General features: G+C 45.0%; 1 protein-coding gene across 1 annotated transcript in view; it reads right to left on the bottom strand.

Moving 5' to 3' along the window:
• MUC16 (mucin 16, cell surface associated) overlaps positions 1-24,611 on the bottom strand; it is a 143,488-nt gene extending 118,877 nt beyond the window's left edge. Inside the window, 11 exon segments of the mRNA XM_036282229.1 lie at positions 626-717; positions 12,456-12,560; positions 15,461-16,034; positions 16,086-16,444; positions 16,447-16,587; positions 16,718-16,903; positions 16,906-16,955; positions 16,957-17,389; positions 17,601-17,989; positions 17,991-18,269; positions 24,505-24,611. Of these exon segments, the coding sequence (XP_036138122.1) occupies positions 626-717; positions 12,456-12,560; positions 15,461-16,034; positions 16,086-16,444; positions 16,447-16,587; positions 16,718-16,903; positions 16,906-16,955; positions 16,957-17,389; positions 17,601-17,989; positions 17,991-18,269; positions 24,505-24,611 (2,715 nt within the window).
• Positions 24,612-25,729: the final 1,118 nt, after the last annotated feature.

The following is a 25,729-nucleotide window of genomic DNA, read 5'->3' as shown; positions in this document are numbered from 1 at the left end:
AACAAATTAGGGGAAGAGGTAGATCCAGGCAGCTTATTTCCTCTATATTTGCATGTTATTTCACCTCTCTCATCTGGAAAGAAGAGAACCACGTCACCTTATAGAATAGAAAGACATGCCAAATTATTGCTTTCAGGAATCAGGACAGCTGTACTCATCAACCTAAGCACCTCAAGTGGACATCTTGAAAGCCATAACAATGGACAATAATTTTTCACCTTATACTGTAATCACTTCAGTGATGAGTTACCCCATAGTATAAACCTATGACAACCCAGGTTTACCTTTCCCCATTGATGGCAATTCCTGACCTTAGTGAGGATGTCTGATTTAGGAAGGACCTTCATAATTGTTCAGCTGATTTGTAGAGATGTAATGTCTGTCCCTGAGGATTATATGGCTCTTGAACATATAAATTACTAAGTAGAAGTACTTCATATTAGAAGTAAATAATTCTCCCCCAATTATTATCAATAGCCTCTGTGTATGACAGCAGAAAGTTATGATTATCTACCAGAACCTGGGGCTTGGGAAATCAATTAGTTTACTCCAGAGACCAGGAGAAAAGGCTCAAGCTTAGTATACATAGAAGATGATCATACATACTCAGACTAATGACAGTCACCAGAGATGTGAGGCCATCCACTGACCACGTGGTGCCTCCCTGTGGCCCCTCACTCAGTGCCATGGTGGCAGTTCCTACAGACTCCTCAAGCTCTAGAGGAGAAAAATCAAGAGTGTCATTCTAGAATTTCCTCAACGTGCGTGTGTATGAGATATACTGTTTCTAGACACTGGTGCAGCATTGTCCTTATCTGTCTCTGGATTATAATTATTGAAGAGATTCTTACTGATGATGGGGCTGCTAAATTTATTGGTCTCAAACAAAAACATCTGGTAATATTCTGTTTCTATCACTTGTAATTTGTGAATTTACCATTGGTGAAGGTTTTCCCTCCCATATTTGAACTCACTGTTACATAAAATCATAATATCATGAGTCATTATATCATATTAGTTAACAGGTAAATTTGTCTTGAATACTCACTTCATCATTTTTTTTCTTTCTTTCTCTTTGTTTTTTGGGTTTTTTTTTTTTTTTTTTTGGTACCTGCCTCTAGCGGGAACCAAACCTGGGACTCTCTGGTCCGCAGGCTGATGCTCTAATCACTGAGCAAAACCAACCAGGGCCATCATTTTCATTTATCATTATTTTATAATTATTATAATACATACTTCATATCTGGGAAGGGGAAAGACATGCTTTGACTGGAAGGAACTGAATTTGGGCTCAAGAATGTTGGAAGTTACTAGTCACATAGAGAGAGTAGAATAATCCTACTAGATATTTAGAAGCAGAAAGGGGAATCTTAGAAGGAATTTTCTCTTCTTCTCATTCAATTGTATTCACCAAAACTCAGAACTCCGACACAAAAGAAGTCAGGAACTGGGTTAGTACTTGTAAATAGTATAGAGTTGTCAGGAGCTGAAACTGAGCTGGGCTTTACATCTGGAGCCCTCTCTTTGCTGGTGGTAGTCTCAGCTATGCCGTAAGTGGTGGCCCTCGGTGGCATGGTCACTAATGCAGTGTTGTCCATCTCAGGGGTCCTGTCCTCTTCTGTAGCAGTGGGCAGGGACTAGGGGGAACCTTCTGGGGTGCCAGTGCCTGGTGAAGCTGGGGTTTTTGGGGATTGAATGTTTGTGGATGGTATTAGTTCTGAGGCAGACAGAGGAGAATTGGGGTCTCTGGATCTCTCTGCTTTGGAGGAAATAGAAGAAATTGAGGTTGAGCTTAAGACAGGTACCAGGGGAGAGAGGGATTTGGTCTCTTCTGCAAAGGAAGGTCTTGTGTGTGACTGGACCTCTATACTTCTACTCATAAGAGCAATCATCTCTGAGAGTGGAAAACCTTGAGTCTCAATAGAGGGTGTCCCTTGCCAGGAGGCTGTGGTTGTGGTGTTTAGAGTGGGAGAACTCTTTGTTGTAGCCCTAGATGAATTTGGTATGGTAAAGGGCAGGTGTGAAGAATCTGCAATGGGAGGGGAGGTGGAATGCTTTATATTGGTTCCTATAAAATTGTCAGTGTCACCTACTGACTGAGTAAAGTCTGGGCTAGATATTCTGTCAGAAGAAGTGACCTCAGTCCTGGTGACTTCAGTCATAGCAGCACTGGACACTTGGGAAAAGACACAGGCTTGTGTCTGTGGCTTTGCTAGAATAATGAGAAGTACTGGGCTCCCTCAGTCCATTAGTTTGTGAGAAAACAGACCATTCATCAACCCTTGCAGATGTAGGACAATCAGAGGTTAATGTTGAAAGGTTAATGTTGACGGCCTCCACGATGAAGGCAGTAACCAATGATAATGTGACTTTGTGTGGTTCTGGGTGGGAATGGGCAGAACATAGTTCAGCTTCAGAACTTGTTGCTCAGATGGTGGATATCACTGCATCTGTGGAAAGATAAATCCCCTTTGTGACTGTAGTGTCTGTGGTAGTCTCAGAATCAGCCAGTGTCTCCATGAAGATATTGATCCAAGTTAGAGATGGACTGTTCCTAATTTCTCTGATCACACCCAGCAGATATGTGGTTTTCATCAGATCAGCTGAGTGAGTAACTGCACTTATGAACCCCAGTGAGGTGGCAGACACCCCTCTTGTCTCAGTGGTCACTGGTGTCATGGAGGCTGTTTGTGCCTCACTCCTGGAAATGGGTAAAGCTGTCATTTCTAGTGTAAAAGTCTTTAGGTTATATCTCTTGGACCTTGTATTCAGAATTAGAATCACTTTAGGAGGGGTCATTGCTACTGGAGATTTGTGCCCTGACATTTTAAATGCCATGGTGCGAGTTGAGGGAGAATTCTGCTTGGTCCTCGTGCTGGTAAAGATTATTGTTTTTATGACAGTCACTGCTGTGTTGCTGACCAAGCAAAGATGCTTGACCCCATCTGTCCTTGACCCTGCAGAGGATTCTTATATGGAGCTAGATGGGTTGGTTTTAGGTTCCAACATGAGTTTTTGGGAACTTGTGTCTCTCTGAGCAGTTGAACCAGTGATGGTTGCTGATGATGAATATTCCGTAGTTGTCAAGTTAAAGGTAGAGTCATGGTCAGGTAGAGAAGTGTGAAGGAGTCATTTATATTAGTCTGTTTGCTTGGCTTCTCAGAAGTAATGGAAGCATAGAGTGTTGTTAGTTCAGGGCTTTTGGAAATCTGACTTATACCTGAAATCTCAGGGAATGAGGTGAACATCTGCTGATCATCCAAAGAAGTTATAATGGGATGAGATGTAGTTATGTCCACTAGACTCAAAGTTCTAACACTTATGCTGACTTCAGTGACTAGCTGAATAAGAAGATGGCAGGGTGTCCAAACTGGTTTCAGTGAAAGTTGTAGAATGTTGGGTAGAGCCTGATTCAGTGATTATTGTTTCAGAATAATGTATCTTTCTTGTAGAACTGGCCTTGGGCAAATTTGTAACATGTAAGTTGGCATCTGTGTTTATGACAGTCAATGGGGTATCTATGCTAGACCCGCATGGCCGGGAACTGTCCTTGGTGCTGAAACTCTCCTTAGGCTAGGTGTTACTATGGGAAGTAAGCTTGTTGGCCAGTGCTTTCTGTTTGTGACAATTGGAGTGGGAGCTTTATAGCAACCCCAACTAATCACCCTAGTAGAAAATGAAGATTCAAGTGAAATCCCAGGTGAAGAGGCAGCTTTATGTGTCTCCACTTCTGTCATAAAGTTATAAATCTTTTGCTCCACTGACAAAGATACTACAAGTGTAGGGGAAATTAATTCTCCTTCTAAGCTACTGGTAAAGCTCATGGTGGACTGACCAAGTTGTGAAGTAAATAGGGATATACTTGTCTCTGTTTATGCACTTCAATGGTCATAATGAACTGTGGAAATATGTCAAGTTGATGTTACTTCTGCCTCTGTATTTCTGTGTGCAATGTTTTTTTATTTTTATTTTTTATTTATAATAATTAATTTATTTTTGTTACAGATGTTTCTCCTTTTTCCCCTACTGATTCCAGCCTCCCCCTCACTCTCCACCCTGTCCTCAGCTTTGTTGTCCATGTCCATTGTTCACGCAGACATGCATATAAGTTCTGTTGTTTAACTCTCCCCCACCACCCCCTCTTCTGGGGATTGTCAGTCTGTGGGACTAACCATTCCTCAGACGGTTATGTTCATTATATTCCACAAACAAGTGAGATCATATACTTGCCTTTCTCTGTTTGGCTTGTTTTGCTTAGGATAATACTCACCAGGTCCATCCATGTCATTGCAAAAAATAAGAGATCTTTCTTTCTAATAGCTGCATAGTACTCCATTGTGTATATGTACCACAGCTTTTTTTATCCATTAGTCTACTGATGGATATTTGGGCTGTTTCCAGATCTTAGCTATTGTAAATAGTGCTGCTACGAACATGGGGGTGCATATATTCTTTCTGATTGGTATTTCAGGCTTCTTAGGGTATATTCCCAGAAGTGAGATTACTGGGTCAAATGGAAGATCAATTTTTAATTTTTTGAGGTAACACCACATTGTTTTCCATAGTGGCTGCACCAGTCTGCATTCCCACCAGCAGTGTACTAGAGTCCCCTTTTCTCTACACCCCGCCAACACTAGTTGTTTGATGATTTGTTGATGGTGGCCATTCTGACAGGAGTGAGGTGATACCTCATTGTTGTTTTAATTTGCATCTCTCTGATGATTTGTGATATTGAGCATTTCTTCATATGTCTCTTGGCCACTCGTATGTCCTGTTTAGAGAGGTATCTATTTAGGTCCTCTGCCCATTATTTAATTGGGTTCTTTGTCTTGCTTTTGTTGAGTTGTTTGAGCACTCTGTATATATTGGAAATTAACTCCTTATCTGATATATCATTGGCAATGATGTTCTCCCATACAGTGGGTTGCCTTTCCATTTTGATAATTCTTTTGCTGTGCAGAAGCTTTTTAGTTTGATGTAGTCCCATGTGTTCATTTACTCCTTTGTTTCTGTTGCCTTAGGTGATGTATCAGTGAAAATTCTGCTGCATATGATGTCTGAAATTTTCTTGCCTACATTTTCTTTTAGGATTTTTATGGATTCATGAGTCACATTTAAGTCTTTTATCCATTTTGAGTTTATTCTTGTGTATGGTGTAAGTTGATGGTCTAGTTTCCTTTTTGTGCATGTAGCTGTCCAATTTCCCCAACACCATTTATTAGAGAGGCTGTCTTTACTCCACTGTATGCTCTTGCCACCTTTGTCAAATATTAATTGAGCATATTGCCTTGGATCCATTTCTAGGTTCTCTATTCTTTTCCATTGGTCTATCTACCTGGTCTTGTGCCAGGACCAGGTTGTTTTGATTACAGTGGCTTTGTAGTATAACCCAAAATATGGTAATGTGATCCCTCCAACTTTGTTCTTCTTTTTCAAGATTGCTGTGGCTGTTTGTGATCTTTTTTAGTTCCATATGAACTTTGGAAGCATTTCTTCTAGTTCTGTGAAGTATGGCGTTGGTGTTTTGATGGGGTTGCATTGAATTTATAGATTGCTTTGGGTAATTTGGACATTTTAATGATGTTAATTCTTCTCATCCATGAACAGGATATGTGCTTCCACGTTTTTATATCTTACTCTATTTTTTTTTCAATGACCTGTAGTTTTCTGCGAATAGGTCTCCTTTATTTCTTTGGTTAAGTTTATTCCTAGGTATCTTAATTTTTTTTGCACGATGGTAAGTGGGATTGTTTTTTTAGTTTCTCTTTCTGTGCATTCATCATTGGTGTATAAGAATGCCATTGATTTCTTGATGTTAATTTTGTATCCTGCTACGTTGCCAAATTCATTTATTAAGTCTAGTAAATTTTTGATGGAGTCTTTGAGGTTTTTTAAATATAGTAACATGTCATCTGTGAATAATGACAGTTTCACTTCCTCCTTTCCCATTTGGATCCCTTTTATTTTTTCTTCCTGTCTGATTGCTGTGGCTAAGACTTCCAGTAATATGTTAAATAAGAGAGGCAAAATTGGGCATCCTGGTCTTGTTCCTGTTTGTAAGAGAAATGCTTTTAATTTTTGCCCATTGAATATGATGTTGGTTGTAGGTCTTTCATATATGGCCTTTATTATGTCAAGATATAATCTGTCTATTCCGAGATTACTGAGCATTTTTATCAGAAATGGGTGCTGGATTTTGTTGAATGCTTTTTCAGGGTCTATTGATATGATCATGTGGTTTTTATTCTTCATTTTGTTTATGTGGTGTATCACGTTTATTGATTTGCGAATATTGTACCAGCATTGCATTCCTGGAATGAATCCTACATGGTCATGGTGAATTATTTTTTTGATGTATTGCTGGATTCGATTTGCTAGTATTTTGTTCAGGATTTTGGTATCTGTGTTTATCAGGGATATTGGCCTGTAGTTTTCTTTCTTTGTAGTGTTTTTCTGGTTTTGGAATTCGAATTATGCTGGCCTCATAAAACTAGTTTGGAAGTCTTTCTTCTTCTTAAATTTTCTGAAATAGTTTGAGGAGAATGGGTATTAGTTCTTTGAATGTTCGGTAAAACTCTCTCGTGAAGCCATCAGGGCCTGGGCTTTTGTTTGCTGGGAGAATCTTGATTACATATTCAATTTCTTTTGTTGTTATTGGTCTGTTCAAGTTTTCTATCTATTCCTGGTTCAGTTTGGGAGACTATGTGTTTCTAGAAATTTGTCCATTTCGCTTAGATTGCCGAATTTGTTGCTGTATAATTATTCATAATATTTGTTCACAATCCTTTGTATGTCAGTGGTGTCAGCTATTATTTCTCCTCTCTCATTTCTGATTTTGTGTATTTGGGTTCTCTCTCTTTGTTTCTTGGTGAGTCTAGCTAAGGGTCCATCAATCTTGTTTATCTTTTCAAAGAACCAGATCTTTGTTTTATTGATCCTTTGAATGGTTTTTTTGGTCTTCATTTTATTTATTTCTGCTCTGATCTTTACTATTTCCTTCCTTTTACTTGCTCTGGGGTTTTTTTTCTGTTTGCTTTCTAGTTCTTTAAGTTGTAAGGTTAGATAGTCTATTTGAAATTTTTCTTGCTTCTTGAGGTAGGCCTATAGTGCTATAAACTTCCCTATCAGAAATATTTTCACTGCATCCCATAGATTTTGTGTTGTTGTGTGTTCATTTTAATTGGTTTCCAGGAAGTTTTTGATTTCTTCCTTTATCTCCTTGGTGACCCATTCATTGTTTAATAACATGCTATTTAGCCTCCATGTTTTCAAATGTCTTTGCATGTTCTTGTTGCAATTGATTTCTAGTTGCATACCATTGTGATCTGAGAAGATGCTTGATATGATTTCAATCTTCTTGAACTTGTAGAGACTTAGTTTGTGCCCTAATATGAGGTATCTTTGAGAATGTCCAATGAGCAATTTAGAAGAATGTGAATGTTGCAGTTTTGGGGTGGAATTTTCTGTAGAAATCTCTGAAATTCATTTGATCTAGCACTTCAATTAGAGTCTGTATTGCCTTGTTAATTTAATTTTTTTGTCTAGAAGATCTATTCAGTGATGTCAGTGGGGTATAGAAGTCCCCTGCTATGATTGTATTGCTGTTGATTTCTGCTTTGAAGTCCTCCAAAAGATTTTTAATATATGTTGGTGCTCCTATATTGGTTGCATATATGTTTATCAAGGTTATATCTTCCTGTTGGATAGATTCTTTCAATATTAAGTAGTGGCCTTCTTTGTCTCCAGGTATGGCCTTCATTTTGAAATCTAATTTATCAGATCTGAGTATTGCTACCCCAGCTTTTTTTTTTGCTTTCCATTTCCTTGAAAGATTTTTTTCTATCCCTTCACTTTCAACCTATGTGAGTCTTTTGTTGTGAGCTGGGTCTCTTGTAAACAACATATATGTGAGTCATGCTTTCTTAGCCAGTCAGCTACTCTGTGTCTTTTTATCAGTGCATTCAAACTATTTACATTTAAGGTGATAATTGATATGTACTCACTTTTTGCCATTTTTGTTTAGTGTGGTTATATTTTTCTTCCTATTTCTTCTAATAATTATAGCAGTCCTTTTAGCATATCTTTCAGTGCTAGTTTGGTGCTAATATATTCCCATACCTTTTTTTTTTTTTTTTTTTTTTTGTCTGGGAAGCTCTTTATTTGACCTTCTATTTTGAATGATAGCCTTGCTGGATAGAGTAGTCTTGGATTCAGATTCTTGTTTTTCATGACTTTGATTACCTCATGGCACTCCCTTCTGGCCTGTAGTATTTCTGTTGAGAAGTCAGCTGAGAGCCTGATGAGGTTTCCTTTGTAGGCAACCTGTTGTTTATGTCTTGCTGCCTTTAGAATTCTGTTTGTCTTTAATTTTTGGCATTTTGATTACTATGTGTCTTGGCGTGGGCCTGTTTGGGTTCTTCTTACTTGCGGCTCTCTGTGCTTCTTGAACTTGAATGCCTTTTTCTTTCACCAAGTTAGAAAAGATTTTGCTCACAATTTCTTCAAATATATTCTCTAACCCTTGCCCATTTTCTTCTTCTTTGGGGACTCCTATGATGCAAATGTTATTACATTTATAGTTGTCCCACAGTTCTCTTAAGCTGTCTTCCTGTTTTCTTTTTTTTTTTTTTTCCATTTGGTTTCCTGACTGTTTGAGGTTTTTTACCTTGTCTGAACGGTCCTCAGCTTCCTCTACTCTGCTGCTTAGTTCTTCCAAAGTGTTCTTTATTTCTGCTATGTCATTCTTCATTTCCACTCGGTTGGTTTTCAATGCTTCTATATCATTACTCATGGTGCTGTTCTCCTTACTCATTCTATCAAGCTTCCTCAAGATCATGGCTCTGAACTCTACCTTTGATAATTTGCTTAACTGCATTTTATTGATTTCATCTTCAATATAGTTCTCTTGTTCTTTCATTCGGGATTTGTTTCTTTGTTTCACCATTTTGGCTATCTCGATGGGTTTTGGAGCCTGCCCAATTTTCTCTGTGGGTGTTGGTATTCTGCTGTTTGTGGCTCCCTCTACTGGATTTGGATGAGCCCGAGTGGGCCCACGTTAAATACCACTGTAAAGTCTTACTTTCCTGGTTAGATCTGCAAGCCCAGGAAAGGTTCCGTTATCCTCTAGCTTTGTCCTGGTGGCTAGTAGTCTCAGTTACTCAAGGCTTTGGAATGTAGCTAGCCCTGGTGTTCTGCATAAGAGGATTTCTAGAGGGTGGGATAGAGGCTGGTTGTTAATGAGCCTCAATTTGCATTTCTTTGCCTCACCTGGGAAAGCTGAATCTCTGAGGCAGGTGGGGGCTCCTACTTTTTTCCACAGCTCGGGGAAGGGGCACACTGGCCATCGTCCTTTGTGGCCACAACTCAGCAAAAGCTCTGAGTGCCCTGCAAATCCCGGGTGTTTCCACAGAGTTCCAACCCAGTCTGGCCTCCCTCTGTGGTAGCCCCCAGGTCCATTGTTGTGGTTATTTTAGTGCTCTGTGCCGGCTCTCTGCACTGTGGAGCAGGCTTGGTCTTTATTCCCCAAGGGCACTGTTTACAGCTAAGACTGCTGCTGTCCAAGGGCTCCCAGTCCACCACCCTCTCATGCCTCTGCAGATCCTACCAGTGTTCCTGGTTGTATGGTCCTGTCCTGCTGCTTTACTGTTGCTTTTTTTCTGAGGATTTGTCTTCATTTTAGTTGTAATTCCCATTTGGTCCTCAGAGATCATCTGTGTAGCTTCTATTCACTCCGCCTCCATTTTCACATCCTCTACACCTATCTTGTGGGCAGCTGGGTCACACAGACCTTTCTGGTGCCCCTGCACCCTGCAGGTCCCATGGGTAGCTGGATTGCACAGTCCCTTTGGGGACCCGGCTCTATGCCTATGTTATGGGCTGCTGGGTCGCACAGGCCTCTCTGGTGCCCCTGCACCCTGCAGTTCCTGTGGGCAGGCAGCTGGATGGCACCAGTCTCTCGGGATCTGGCTTCCCACTACTTGTATGGGCTACTGGACAGCACAGGCCTCTGTGGAGCCCCAGGTCCTGCCACTGGTGGCTGGGGAGTGCTACTGCCCCATGGGGCTCAACTCCTGCTCAGGTTTTGCTGTAGTTTTTGAGGATGGGTCTCAGATGCTGGTCTCTACTTCTGTTGCCTGGGGATGGATGTTTGCTCCAATGTTTTTCTAATCTTCCCCAAACCAGTGAAAGTCCCCCTGTCTTTAGTAGTAATTGATGTACTACAAAACCAGTACTGATCTTAGGTCCAAAGGTACTGGTTTTATACATACTTGTTGTGTGTGTCATATGTTCAGGTTTCTGAAATGCTGATGATACCATGTTCTTGGTTGCAGTTGTGGTTAAAGGACTAGCAAGGTGCTTGGAGTTGGAGATTGGCCAAGAGGCTATTACCTGGGGGGACAGTGTTTCTTTCGCAAAGGGTACTTCTGGTAAAGAGACACCTTGCCAGAGAGTTGTGTAGTTAGCAGTAACCAGGCTTGTCCAAGTGACTGGGAAAGAGGTAGTTATTGATCCACCAATGGGTGCAATCCCAGGGTATCCTACGGTGGTCTTCATTGGTTGAGTGTTATTCATGGTTTTGACTTCCTCCTTGGGATTGGTCATAAAAAGATGGTAAAGCTAGGAGAGGTGGCTTTGGCTTCTTTGACAGAATCTGGGGCCTCAGTGGGAGTCACTGTTTTTGAAGCATCCTTAAGGGTTTCTTCTTCTGTCCCAGTGTAGGTCTCTAATGTGGATTCCAAGTCTGAGGTCTTGCTATAAATAGAGAAGCTCCTAGGCCTTGAACCTTCTGTCCAATCAAGTGTTCTAAGTACGATGGTGTCAGCATGGGTGGTTTCCACTGTGCCTATGTCCCTAGGGAAAGCACTGGGGGACAAACCACTCTCCTCTGTCTGCGCTGCCTTTATAAAGGGAAATGAAGAAGGCAAAATAATTATAGCTGTTTTAGGTTCTGGATTTTATTCATAGCAGTGGAAGGAAGAACATGTGAACTGAAATCTATCCCTGTAGTGGACACAAGTTCCTCTGAGATTGTGCTTTTGGTTATCACATGGGTTGGCTCAAAGTCAGTTCCAGGAACATGAGCACCTAGAATTATGGAGGATGATGTCAGAAGAAAATTGGTGCTCATCCTGGTCCCGTCAATGGAGCTAGTTCCAGGAGAGGAGATATTAATCCCAGAAGCATGAGTTAGGGGTATGTTGGATCTTTCTTCAGAAGCTATGGTTGTTCTAGGCATTAACTCTGAGAGGGCAGAGGAGTATGCCTCAAATGAATAACTGGTCCCTTCTGAAGCATTTGAACCAGGGGTAATATCAACGGAGGAAGTAAAATTGTGGTTACTTTCTGCACCCATAGTCATGTCAGAGAATGACTCAATTGGATTTGTGGCTCTGTATAATAGGAAGACATTGTCTGGGATGTTCGCTTCTTCTACGCCATGTAGCTGTGGATGTTGTGAGAGCATTGGATTGAAGGGATGGGGGAGATCCAGTGGTATGAGATGTAATAGGAATTGCTTTTTTTTCCCCCAGTGGCTCTCATCCCTTAGATACTAGTGGGCTCCCTGAAGCCTTGGGCAGTGAATATGTCCATGGTGGGATCACCTGGTTGTTCAGAAAATGTGAGGACTACAGTTCCTGCTTGTCTATGAATGCAGTTCCTGCTTCCTCTGAAAAAATCGAGTCTGCAAGGTGCTCCCACCTAACCCTCCATATTCTAAAAAATGTACTCATGATTGTAGGAAGTATTATTGGTTACGGTGAGGATTCTATTTTTATCAGATTGATTTCTGAATTTGTTCTAACAGAACATTTAAATGCCAATTCGGACAAAAATGGGAGGAGGTGCTGCCCCCCACTTCTCTATGTCCACTGCTCCTTCTCCATACCAGCCTTATTCACTGAGTGTCCACAGTGCACCTCCCCCATCTAAAACCTTGGCCACTGAATATTATTTTTAAAGGATCCGAGTATAATTTAATCTCCCCCCCTACCCCCGCCATGTTTGAGACTCCTGTTTGGCCTTTAAAGAGAAGTTCAGTGCAGAAAAAATTAGATTATAAAAATATAGGTCAGTCTCTAGGCCTCCATCACTTTCTCCAGAGAAGAGAGAACAGTTTCGCTTTTGGGAAAACCTCCAGGGCATGGAGCTTACTTTCTTATGGCATCACATCCTCCAAGATGGTGACTCTCCCATTTAGGATGATTCCGAAAACCACCAATCATTCTTAATCAATTCTTATTATATTAGTTTCTGACCTCTTCCAGTAAGAACTAACTACTAATAAAAACCTCCTGAATCCAAAATGGTCAATGTTTTTAGGAGAAAGCCAGGTGACACCAAATTCTCAGACTATTGTTAGCAAAAATCAACAAAACAAAACAAAGCAAACCAATTTATCACAGAATGAACAATGAGGTTCCCAGAGAAACAAACTGAACTATCAGTCATCATACCTGCAGAATAAGCTGCTGTCATAGGTGTTGAAGGGTCACTTTTCAGCAACAAGGAACTTTCATGCACAGGGGTGTTAGTAGTGGACACCACAGTCCCAGCAGTGCCTGTAGGAGAGACAGAGGATTGGATGAATATTGGTAAATTTAGAAGGAAGGCACATGTGAAAAATCAATATGTACACACTTTGGAAACAAAAAGACATTTGTTTACAAGGAAGTGTTATTCAAGGACTAGAAACAGGAGGACATGTTTTGGGTGATTTGAACTCTAATTTGCATAGGAATTGTTCCATAAACAAACAAGGCAGAATAAAGTATTAACAGGCAGTAACTTATCCTTTTATCTCTTTAGTTCCAGCATCAACAGAAGCCACACAGTGTCTAGAGGTCATGGACATCAAAGTGCTGGTCTGTTCCATGGAGAACAGGCTAATCAAAGATGTGCATGAGTAAGCCAGGTAGCTGCCCAGGTGACTTCATATCAGATACTTTAATAGGACGAGGTGAGGTGCAAATCCTGGATACTACCAGGAAAAACTGTCAGATCCTGCTGGTAGGCTGATTGTTTTATAAATAAGACAACTAAGGTGACGTGGTCAGTCATCTCAGGGAGAAGAGACAGACACAGAAGCCACACACTTCTATTTCCACCATTCTTATGAGAAAGATCTTCAACTGGGGATACCTAGGAAAGCTGAGGGACCCATATTCATGACAGGTTGCTTCTCATCTGGGTAAGAAGGTGACACTGAGAAGAAGTTTCAACCCCTAAACATAAAACTGTGGTGTTCTGCCATGTGCAGTAATCCCACTTCTGGGTATGTGCCCTAAAGATTGGAAAGTATGGACTCAAATGGATAGTTGTATACTAATGTTCATAGCAGCATAGTCCACAATAGACAAAAGCCAGAGAAAACTCAACTGTCCATCTATGTGTGAATAAACAAAATGGGGTGTATACCTAAAATGTTACATTATTCAGCCTTTAAAAAATAAAATTCTGGCCACATGGATGTATCTTACAAACACTATGCAAAGCAAAATAAGCCAGACACACAAAGGGCAAATATTGTGTGATATTGCTTATATGAGGTACCCAGAATAGTCAAATTCATAGACACAGAAAGAATGGTGACTCCACGTGCTGAGGGAGGGGAGATGAGGAGTTACTGTTAAACTGCTACAGAGTTTCCGTTTGGGATGATGAAAAATTCTTAAGATGGGTAGTGGTGATGATTGTATAACCAAGTTAATGTGCTTATAGCCACTGAATTGTATATTTAAATATGGTTAAAATTGTAAATTTCATGTTAGGTATATTTACCACAATAAACACTTTTTTTTAAAATGTGATATTCGTCAGAAAAGGCTGCAGAGTATGAAATGGGTGAGTGATCCCACAATTATAAATACGAGCAGGTGAGTTCTATAGTGAACTAGGAAACCACTCAGGGGGCGCTGGTGGCCACCCTGGCCAGCTGGATATTCCCCTGCAGCCAGAGTCCTGGAGCAAAACAAGTAAGAAACCTTATGGATAAAAAGAGAAAGATTCCTGACCATCTTCAGACCCACCAAAGAAAAACAAACCCATTTCCAAGAAGACAGAAACCGCAGGTCCTTCCTTATGAATGAAGGAACAAGGATAAGCTGACGAGATCGGGGGCATAGGTACTCCCTAACCCAGAAGCCACAGAGTGTCTGTTTGCTGGGACCTCTAACAGTGGAGAGGCAGGTGTCCAGGGAGGCTCTCTCTCGGACTCAGAAGAGGTCAATGTTCCTAATGGGGTTTTGGCCAGGCCCGGGTCCACTCCTAGGCTAGTGTGCTCTGCCCCAGGCTTCCTGAGAAGGGAATAGTCTCAGAGGTGCGGCCTGTCTGTGCTCAAATGTTGGTAAATGCTTCTGAAGGGATCCAGGTTGGGGTTGTGGATCCTAGGAAAGAGGCCCTAGGCCCTGCTCGGGTGGATCAAAAGGAGCAGGACTGCTGCTAATGGTGGGGGATGTGTGAATGGGGGAGTTTATTTCCTCTTCAGCAGACAAACTGGACCATGAGGTGGCAGAGCTTGTTCCTGCATCCTCCTAAATACCCATGGAGGATGTGGTCCCTGGGAGAGATCTCCTGCCTAGCAGTCCAGAGGCCAAAGAGAAAGGTGACACCTTCTCAGTTGACACTTCCCTAACCTTAGGGAAGAATGAGGTAGAGCCTATGGTTTCTCCTATAGTGGGAAAAGTGACTGGTGGAGTAGTCATCTCACGGAACACAGAGGAGGCTGAAGAAGAGGACCCTGGCCCAACCCTCCCTTCGGTCACTGACGGTTCTGACCAGGGGCCAGTGGGCCTTCCGAGTGGCTGCCTCAGAGGAAGCTGGGGCCCCAGCAGTGCCGGGGGCCAAAGGCAGAGATGAATTCCATTTGTCAGCTAAGCTTATTCCCGGACTGACTGTGGTTTTTCCATGGTCAGATGTCTGAGTGACCCCTAAGTTGGTTTCCACAGAGCCAACATTGGCAGCAAGACTCGGAACCTCCGTAGACCACTCTAGAGATGAGCTTGTCTTGTCTTGAGACATGAAGCTGACTGACGTTGTTGCCTCTGTTGGTGGGGGTCCTTTCCCAGATGCTGGGGGCCGAGTGCCATGTGGAAGTACTGCTGGAGATGAAGGGGTAGAGAGAGGGAGTGGAGATGGGCTCTCCTTGGCTTCCCAGCTGGGCAGGTCTGAAAGTCTAGATTCAGGCACATTGGTGCTGCTTCCTGTCCCTGAGGTCGTGGCAACCATGGTTGTAGCATCTGGTGATGAATAAATCAATGAGCTCGATGGACTGGGTTTGGGGCTCATGGTGGGTTCTTGGGAAGCTGTGGCTGGAAGAGGAATTAAGTCTCCAATTGCACCCCAAAATCTGAATTATTCTAGGTGCTGGCCCAAGGTGGTTGAATTTGTATTTGGAGAGCGTTGGTATCTACTCCTGGATTTGGAAGTTTATGAGGAGGTATGGACACAGATGAAAAAGTACCAAATGTTGTCTTGGATGCACTTGGACTTAAGACATTAAGATCAGCTGAGACAATTTCCTCGGTGGAGCTGGTACTCTGCCATGTTCCCTTGGGGGGAGATGCAGTGAGGACCCTCAGCCAAGAAGTGACTGTGCTGTGCCCACTGGTAGTGAGGGCCAAGCATTCACCTGGGACATCAGAGGTCACCTCCGATGTGCTGCTTCCAGTGGTAGAGGAAGTGGAGGCTTCTGTAGAGATTGGTCCAAGGGTTGACAGTGTCCCAATGTCAGGAGATTTTTCTGTCATATTTGTGTCATGGGATCGAATGGAGTATCCAGCTGTGTCTGTGCTTGTCCATGCTGCTATGCCCGGGCTAGCAGGACAGGGTGTCCTTGGGACACTCAAACCTCCAGTGTGAGTCGCTGAGCTGGTGGACACTGTTCTTGGATAGCTGTCTGTGGTTCTGAGCTCCTTCACTGTATGGGGCAGAAAGAGGTGAGCTGAACGTGTAACCCTGGGATCTCTAGTGGTGCTATACATGGTGGAGGCCCCGGTGCCACTGGTGCCCATCTCTCCAGAAACGGACATCTCTGGCTGGGACCCAGAAGAGTAAAATCTTCATTTGTCTCCATTCTCACTACTGACACAGGAGCAGTGGTCTCCGCTGAGGGGAACATGAGGGCTGTGGGAGACCCAGCTGGAACTGGTGAAGCTGGCGTTGTTGGAACTGTCTGAACTGCTGCGACTGGTGTGCGCTCTGAGGCTGACGCTGGACGTGCCTGCTGACTCGGGGGAGGTGCTGAGGACAGACTCTCCTTCCTGACAGCTCTGTGGACGGTGCCGGAGACAGAGTACCCAGGGGGACAGCGGGGTTACCCCCAAGTAGGCACTTGTCTGGATGTTAGTTAGTGACAAAGAAGTTAAGGAAGGTAGGTTGGGTATGTTCCCTTTACTAGTTTCGTCTGTTTCCATTATCGCGCTTGTGGTGACCCCCTGGGTTGAGCTGTGGTGGACACTGTGGCTTCGGCAGCAGGAGCAGGAGATGAGGACAGAATGCTGAACGGGTGGCTTGTAGCAGAGCCAGGCTCAGGAGAGCGGTGAACCGCAAACATCTCTGAAGTCAGAGGCTGAGTCCCACCCCTGGAAACTGTAATCCCTCCAAGGGCCAGATGATAGGGGGCATCAGACAATGTGCCAACGCACTGGCTTTTCCCATCTGGAGTGCTTGAGCAGCACCCATGAACTGAGATGGAGATGTAGAGGGGGGGCATTTTTACTGGCCAAAGTGGAATCTGTCGATGTCACCGATGGAGAGGTGGTTCCAATAGGCGGGTGGGCTGTTCCCAATCTTCTTTCACTGTAATAGCCCTTTGTGGTTGTTATATTTGTGGAAACTGGAGAAGGAACAGCGGCTGGGACATCTGTGGCCTCTGTTGTGAGCGTGGCTGTTGCTGGGTCCCGAGAGGAGTTCTTTGCATGGAGCTGGCTGTTGGGGAAGTGAACCTAGTGACCTCCCCGTAGCAGAAAGAGGGGCAGGGGCTGAACAGTGGTTGGTGCTAAAGGGAACCCTGTCTCAGATTTGGGACCAGTCTCTGGCCAAGCTGTGTTTCCAGGTGCCGTGGAATAATTAAACAGGTCTGTGCTAGTCTGTGACATGGCTGCCGCAGAAGTAAAAGCCGAGGTCCTAGAGGGGCGAGATGTTTCACAAAGAGCTGTGCTGGCTGAGTTTGCAATGGAGACATTGCTTCTGCCTCTGAGTGGGTGGGATGCAGAAGATAGAGATGAAAGGGACGGCCGGTTATCCATGGTGGGGAAGGCTTGGGTTGGGGCAGAGGTGACGGCCAAGGCGGTCTTGACTCTGGAAGCAGATGTCTCAAGTTGAGAAACAGATGGATTCAAAGTTCCCCTTGATTCTTCTCCAGGAATAAGTAGATAGGTGCTGGTCTGTACTGAGGTGAAGGGGACAGGTGAAGGAAATGTATTCATTCTGGGAAAATTAGCAGGGCTGAGGGTCCTAGGATCATCTGACCATTTAGAAGCCAAAGTCCTAGCTGTGGGGACGCTGGGGGTGTCTGCGGTTTCAGAGGCAGTGCGGAGCGTGTGGACAGGCTGCTGTCCCTTCCTCTGATGCAGGTGGATGGGCCAGGGGAGCTGCGGTGCTTCCGACTCTTGCTGCTGCAGTGCTGTGTGTCATGGACAAAGGGACAGCTGAGTTGGGCTCAGTGCTCTCTGTGGTCTCAGGGGTCTCTGTGGTCATGGAGGAGGTGACTCTCTGGACCAAGATGGTACAGGACCCTGACACTTTATCACCACGAGCAGACGCAGATGACCATAGAGGAATGCTGATGCTTATCCTCATGTCTTCGGCAAAGCTGGTCTCAGGAGAGGAAAAGAGCGGTCCCATGGTCAGTGGAGTCGGTTCCAGGCCGCCCCCCCCCCCCCCGGAACGTGGAGCACCTGTAGGAGGAGAGTCAGGTGGGGAAGAAGAAGCTGTCCCATCCCATGGACTCCTGTTTCCTGGAGCATGTGAGCCAGTAACGATGGTCTCATGAAGTCATGGACATCGGGACATTTTTCCTGGAAACTGTCAAATCTGTGTTGGTCTCCACTGAAGCTGGGTTACTGCAGGAAGATGCTGTGTCCCGGGTTCCCCCTGTCCTGTTGTCTTCCGTTGCTGAGGTATCAGTGAGCGCAGTGTACTCATCAGTGATTTGGCCACTGGTGGTCTCTGCAACATGTGTGTCTGCAGGTGCTTCTCTGGCAAAAGTCCCTTCTGTGGAGCTAGTCCTTAGAGAATGAAGCCTGGAACTACTTTTAGTAGAGGAGTTCCTGGAAGGAGTCCACTAGCCGGGGGACTCAACGGTGGGCTGGTTCTTTGTTCTGAATGTGCAGTTTCTCCAGAGGTTGAATCAGAGAGGGCAGAGGTCACCATTTCCAAGGATTGGTGGTTCTTCCCTGAACCAAAGATACAGGACTGACTGTGGCCTTAGCTGGAGAAGCAAAGGGCAGGACACTTCCGTTCACTGCGGTTACACCTACAGACGTACCCTGTGGCCAACTGGTTCCTGTGGGTCCATAATCTCTCTCCCCAGTGGGGCCAGCGCTACTGCCCCCTGCTGACAAGTATGAGGTAGAGGCCTGTGGGTTCAAGCATGAATGGATCCACATTTGCCCCTTGGGGTGTAGGTGTAAGAATATCTCCTGAGTGGAGGTGGCTGCTGGGCTTCCTGTAGTTGTATTGTGGAGACTAGCTGGCATCTCTGTGTTTCAGCATGCTGTTGGGAGGGAGGGTTGGGGGAAACTGGGCAACTCTTCTGACCAAATTTGGGCAAGAAAAAGGGAAAGATGTTGCAACCACAGAAAGTTTCCTTAATTGAAAATTTGACCATCCAGTTCTCTCCTGCAAATTTTAAATGGAACCTCACTGCCTACAGGATGAAATTCTTTAGTCTATTATTGTCTTAATGATCTCTCTCTCCCCCCTCCTCCTCTCCCTCCTCCCCAGCCCCAGAATATTTCTCTTTACCTTTTTTGTTTTTCACAACTAGTGGTGTTCTACTGCCATCTAGTGGTCAGAGGTCAGGACGCTGCTAACAACCCCATGGCGAAGACTTACCCAGCCCCAAATGTCAATAGTGCTCAAGTTAAGAAAACCCGCTCCAGTCTTACCTCCCACAACATCCTTCTGTAGAAGGTAGTTAGACAGACATGAGCAGAGCAAGGTCTATGGGCCAGGTACAGAAGGCCACCTGGTGCCTAGCAACCTACAAAGCTGGGAAAACAAGGACCTTGCCCCCAGGGTAACCTTTCCAACCCTCGCATATTGCTGTTCGCTGTTTGTGCAGTTTAGATCCCCTGACCTTTCATATCACTGGTCATGCAGTTCAGACCTTTCCCTGACCTTTCCTCCCCTGGCATGTTGCTAGTCATGTGGGTTAGACACCCTCCGAGGAGGAATAAACAGGGGGCCAGAGAAAAGCCCTTAAGCATTAAGCCCCCAGGACAATGAAGTTCTGACCTGCATCAAATACATCTAGGCCTCAGTTATATTTCAGCTCCAGGCCCAGAAAAGCAGTAAAACCAGATAAGTGACGCCATGACTGACCTCAGGACCCGCTGCATCGACTAATGACCCCTTGCCTTGGTGCTGACCAAACAGTGGAGACCACGACCCTGAAAGGACACACCCTCTTGAGACCCTCCCTGAAACCTCTCCTGAAATCCCCACCCTCGGAGCCCTTAGGACTGGGGACCCTGTGCGCTCTCCCTCTCCAGAACACGCCCTGCCCTTCTCCTCGCCCTCTCCTCCCACTTCACTCTTCTCTGTCCTGAGTACCAAGGGCCCTTCTTTTGCTGTAACTTGTTTCCTGAGCCTCTTTGACTTTCCAAATAAACTTTCTTTTCCAGCTTGAATCTTGGCTCCGAATTCTTTCTTAGCCAGACTCAAGCACCAAGGTTGCTGAACCAAGGCCCAGTCTGACGCCACCGGTATGACATCTGGTGCCACTTGGCTGCCAACACTTCCACCTGACGTCTGTGAACCACAGCTACAGTCGTGCAGTTCCCCAGCCAGACAAATCTTAAATCCGCACTCACGTTTCCATTCTGGCTGGGATGATCACTATGCGCTTTTCACAAAGTAACACCTACTCATCATTTAACATTCAGCTTTAATTTCTGTATTCCTTCCTTTGTCTTTACTGAATTTTCTAATATTCTACAATGAGCACACGTTATTTCCAATGTCTTTTTTTTTTTTTTTAACTTTGAAAGATGAAATTAATACCAGATCATTTGAGAACATTGGAATTTTCAGGAAAGTCTGAGAAGGAGAATAAATGCCACGGCTCATTTTATTTTTCCTTCTGTAAAGTTAATTTTAAAAATACACAGCTCACCCTGGCCGGTTTGGCTCAGTGGTTAGAGTACCAGTCTGCAGACCAAAGAGTTTCGGGTTCAATTCCTGATCAAAGGCATGTACTTCAATTGTAGGTTGGATCTCTGGCCCTGGTCGGGGTCATGCAGGAGGCAATCAATCGATGGGTCTCCCTCACATCGATGTTTCTCTCTCTCTCTCTCCTTTGCTCCCTCCCACTCTATCTGAAAATCAGTGGAAAAAATCCTCGGGTGAGGATTAAAACATAATAATAATAAAATGAAATACACAGCTCAAGCGTCTCTTCCTCTGGGAAGTCTTCTTTGAAGCTGTGACCCTCAGTTATAAAAAGTATACATTTGATCTCGATCCCATTTCTGGCACAGAGCTCCTGAAACTCTTGGAATTTCCTAAGTGAAGAGGGGACCAAGGTGTTTTCTGTTACTTTAATGTGACTTTTGGAAAGCCTCTAGGACATCAAAGGGTGGGGCTGGTGCCAGGACATCAAAGGGTGGGGCTGGTTGCCATTAGAGTTGGAACTTTGTGGGGAGAGGCTGGAGATTGAATCAGTTGCCAATGGCCAGTCATTTAATCAATCATGCATATGTAATAAGGCCTCTATGAAAAAGCAAAAGTGTTCAGAGTTTACAGGTTGGTGACCATGCAGAGGTGCTGGAAGGGTGGTGTGCGGAGGGCCAGGAAGCTCCTCGCCCCTTTCCCATGCCTGGGCCTCTGCATCTTCCGTCTGGCTGTTCCTGAGTCACATCCTTTGGAGACAGGCCAGCGAGCTAGGACGAGTGGAAGAGGGAAACTGAGGCAGACAGCGGAACAAACTGACAGAGCAATTTACAGCCGATACAGAAGGTCACCTCCCTAGAGAGGACATCTGGGCCTCAGTTGTATGTCAGCTCTAGACCCAGAAAAGCAGCAAAACCAGGTGGGGGACACCAGGACCAGCTGCAATGACTAATGACCCCCTGCCCTGACACTGACCGATCAGTGAAGACTACCCATGGCCCTGAAGGAGCACACCTGGAAAACTGATGAATGTTCCTCTGAACCCCGGCCCCCACCCAAGACCTCCCCTGAGGTTCCTGTCTGCAGAAGAGATAAAAGCCTCACTGACAAAGGACCCAGCACTCTGCTTTCCCTCCCTCCCAGGAGCACACCTTCTCCTCCTCCCATTCTCCCCCCACGGGTGTGCTCACCTCCTAAACTCTAAGGGACCCCATGAGGCTTGCAACCAGGGCAGCAATGGGCAGCGGCGGTTCATCCTGGGCAAAGCCACGGAACCTGACCACGCCCCCGGTTCTCTGACTTCTTAGTGAGCCAAAGCAGCCCAGCCTGGGCTCATTTTCCCAGCCCTTCTTTGTTTCACTGTCCCAGTTTTAATAAACATCCTCTAAAATTCACCTGGAATTGTGCTGTGAAATTTTTTTCCACATGAAGTCAAGAACCCACACACTACCAGCTGGCCTAGGCAGACCCCCAAGGGCCAGGTCCCCTTTCGGGTAACACTTTTACTATAAATCCATGAACTAGTTAGTAAACAGTTTCTCTGAGCTCTGTGAGCTGCTCTAGCAAATTAATTAACCCTAGGAGGAGACCGTGAGAATCTCATATTCATAGCCAGTTGGCCAGAAGTCCAGGAAACAAGCAGGACGTGTCGTTGGCATCCTGAGCTGGAGGGCACCCTAGAACCTTCAGTCTGTAGCCCGTGGGGCAGAAGCGCAAGCAGCAGCCTGGGCTTCTGGCCTGAGCTGTGTGCTGAGGGAGAGAAGCAATCTTGTAGAGATGAGCCCTCAACCTGTGGAATCTTGATGCTGTCTCTGAAAAAATACTGTCAGAATTAGCTGAGTTTTCCGACACCTCTTTTTGTGTCCAAGAATTGCTGGATGTTGTGTGGGGAGCCCCCCGACATGTAAACATTGGAAACAGGATCCAGCAACCGAAAATAGAAGCCCTTTCTGATCCTGTTGTCTTCTCTCTAAGCACCAGTGTGTATCACTTTAGCCATACTTCTCATACTGTATCCCAATAGACCAGAAGTTTCTAAAGGACAAAAGAAAGAAAAAAGTCTCTGGAATCCACTTCTCTCCTACATATCACAGTGTCTTGTATCCATCTGTTGCATGAATGAATTCAACTCGTTAAGAGCACAGCTTCAACATGAGTTTTCTATTAATGGGGTGAAAGTAAAATTCATTGATTCATTCATATGCTAAGTTTCTACTGATCACAGAAATATGCTGAGGTAAGAATAACATCAGCTTCTGTAGACAACTGTAGATAATCTGTCCTGCAGAAAGTTCCACCTCCTGAGGGTAGGGAATGATGACGATGATGATGGAGTAAAGAAATTGTGCAGGGTCTCTGTGCCAGACCCTCTCTTTACTTGCCTTGCCTCACTGAGTCTCCATGACAACCCCACATTCTTATTATTCAATGAATTAATATGTACAAATAGTGTTTGACACATAGAAATGAACCCCAACCCAAGTTCTCCACTCTCATGTCATTACACCTTCTCAGACACTGAAAGCACAATAATAAGAATGAGACCACTTTTTCTACGTAGCCATGGTGCAGAAGGCTCTCTCCTGTACCTGATGGTCACCAGCGACCCTGACCCACCCACCCGCCCCTTCAGCTGTGCTGTCTGAACTTCATATGATGTAAGAGGCAATGAAAGGCACAGAATCAACCATCTCAGATGCAGAGGGCACCATCTTACATATATCAGTTCACTCTCTGAACTGAGAATTCTTTCTGAGAAAGTTCTGTTAAAAAAACAAACAAACAAACAACAAAAAAAAACGTTAAAGCTGAGATCACACGCTGGCCTTTTGCCCTCCAACTGGTAAGGAGTGAAATCTCAAATCAGAGAAAAGAGCAGAGTGGCGAGAGCTTGCTAAATCTGGAAGGCAGGACTGGTAAGACTGATTAGACACCTTAGAAGTAACTGAAGAGATGGACGCAGTCTGGGGGGATGGAGCACAGAGGAGGTCTCACTGGCATGTTTCAGACACCAGAAACCAATGTGAATGCTCCCAGAGGCCCTGACAGATGGACAGCCAGAAGGAGAACAGTGTCCCCGAAGAGGCTCAGCCCTCAGTGCCAAGAACTCCAGCGCCGAGGACGCAGGGATTGAGGATTCTACCTGCAAACAGGGTGTCCTGGCAGAAGCAAGGACGGGATGTTGAAAGCATCCCGGCCTCTACCACAGGAGGTCAGTAGCCCCTGTCCTCCCAGAAGTGACAACCAAAAATATCAGACATTGCCAAATGTCCCGGAGGACCAAAATCACACCCAGTTGAGAACCGCTATTTAGGAGGCACCGTCTACCTTAATTTAGATTTTACAAATACCCGATCACACACTTGTTCCCACATGACAGATACAAGCCTGGAGGCTCAGAGAGGTTACCTCACTTGTCCAGCATGTGGCATAGGTGAGATCTGAACCCGGGCTGTCTGGCACCTGTGTGTGTGCTGCTCACAGCTGTGCTGCGGGGCTTATGAAGTCTCTGTTGTCCAAGTATAGGGAACAAACAGGACTCCTGGGATAGGGAAGGCCCATCACCCAGGAGCAAGGAGTGGAAGGCAATGAAGAACCCAGACAGGACTCAGGCCTCAAATACCCTCTTTTTGCCTGTGCTAGTTCCTACCTGGGGGCCTGGGCAGTTGTGTTCCAGCAACAGGAAACTTGCCTGTGTATGTGACTAGGTTGGCAGCTGGGTCTGGGGTTGACACAATTTGCCTCCAGGATACTGTAGATGTGGAGAAAGAAGGTGGAGGGATAAGGGCCAGCTGTCTCTCTCCTGTCTGCTCTTGAGGAAGTCAATATCCATAAGGCAGAGAGACAAAGACCTCAGGTCCAATCCGCTTCCTGGAGACCCATTCTCTCTCCTTCCTAAAATCAAGCCAATTGCAACTACTGCAGAACAAGAAACAAAATGCGCAGTGGGAGGAATCTGGAAAACGTGGAATCCCAACACTGTCACTTACTTACTGTGTGACCCGAAGCAGATAACTTAACCTCTCTGAGCCTTGTCTCCTCATGTGTCCAAGAAGGATAATATAGGGCTATCGTGAAGGTGCAATGAAATGATGCCTATGAAGCAGTTCGCACCATGCAGGACAGGAGGACAGGACTTATTAAATGCTGGTGGTTTGTGGCATCACCTACCCACAGAGATGGTGTGTGATCCTGGAAATGAAGACCTGTGCGTTGACTGTCTGGTGGCTCCAGATGTCACTCGGCTTGAGGTTTGGGCGAAGACCACTGCGTTCCATGGCACCCCTGTGGAGGAAGGACCAGGTTGGTTATCTCAGCTGGAAGCAGCAGGAAGGAAAATCTTTTCTTCTGGATTTCCTCTTCTTTCCATAAGAATCTCTACTTAAAGACTCATTTATTGACTGTTTGAATCACTCATTCGTCTAGACCCTCCAACCCACGTTCATCCGACCAGCAGCTCTCAGGAGCCAGAGTGGTGAACAAGACAGGTCCTTGCTCCTGAGACTAATTTATTATGAATGGCCTTACCAGAAAATCTTCTCTCCCCAGCTTCAGGGAAAGCAACTATCTGGTGTCATGGCTGCTCTGGATGTCTGGCCCCCAAGGTCAGACTTCCTCACCTCCACCTGCCTGGCTGTTTGCCCAACGGCCTTCTACGTGACTGTGCATCGGCCTTGTACCCCAGGCCCAGGAGCACGCTTCCCGGCCCAGAGCGCCACACTCCCCGGGGCCCAGTCCTGCCTTCCTGGAGCTGGAGGTCCCGGGGCAGTTGGCATTCAGATTTTGGTTTTGGTTCTTAAGAGCTGGCAGCAGTATAGCACAGCAGTTAAGATCAGTGACTTAAGATTCAAACGTGTTCAAGGTTCAAGTCCCACTTCCCCACACCGGCTCTTTTGTCACCTCAGGAAGTTGCTTGATCTTTGGTTTCGGGTTTCTCATGTGGCAGTAATAAAAGTAACTAAATATATATATATATATTTTAATCCTCATCCGAGGATATTTTTCCATTTTTTGTCCAGGTAGAGTGGGGGGGAGAGAGAGGAACAGAGAGAGAGAGAAACATCGACGTGAAAGGGACACATCGAGTGGCTGCCACCCGCACGACCAACCAGGGCCGGGGACAAACTGCAACCGAAGTATGTGCCCTTAGCGGGAACCGAACCCGGGTCTCTCCGGACCGCAGGCCGACGCTCTAACTGCTGAGCCAAACTGGCCAGGGCAATATTTTTAACATATAAATATACAGTGTATCATATAACAAAAGTGGAGATAAACATATCTAAATATTTAATAAATATAAATATATTATATGTAATATAAAAAAAATGAAGCTAGAAAATGTATCTAACACCTGGCCAGGTGGCTTAGTTGATTGGAGTGCCATCTCATACACCAG

This window comes from Molossus molossus, unplaced genomic scaffold (assembly GCF_014108415.1).
Source record: "Molossus molossus isolate mMolMol1 unplaced genomic scaffold, mMolMol1.p scaffold_m16_p_4, whole genome shotgun sequence".
In the NCBI taxonomy this organism is placed as follows: domain Eukaryota; kingdom Metazoa; phylum Chordata; class Mammalia; order Chiroptera; family Molossidae; genus Molossus; species Molossus molossus.
Note: the sequence above shows the minus strand (reverse complement) of the source record. Positions and strands in the feature narration are given on the sequence as shown.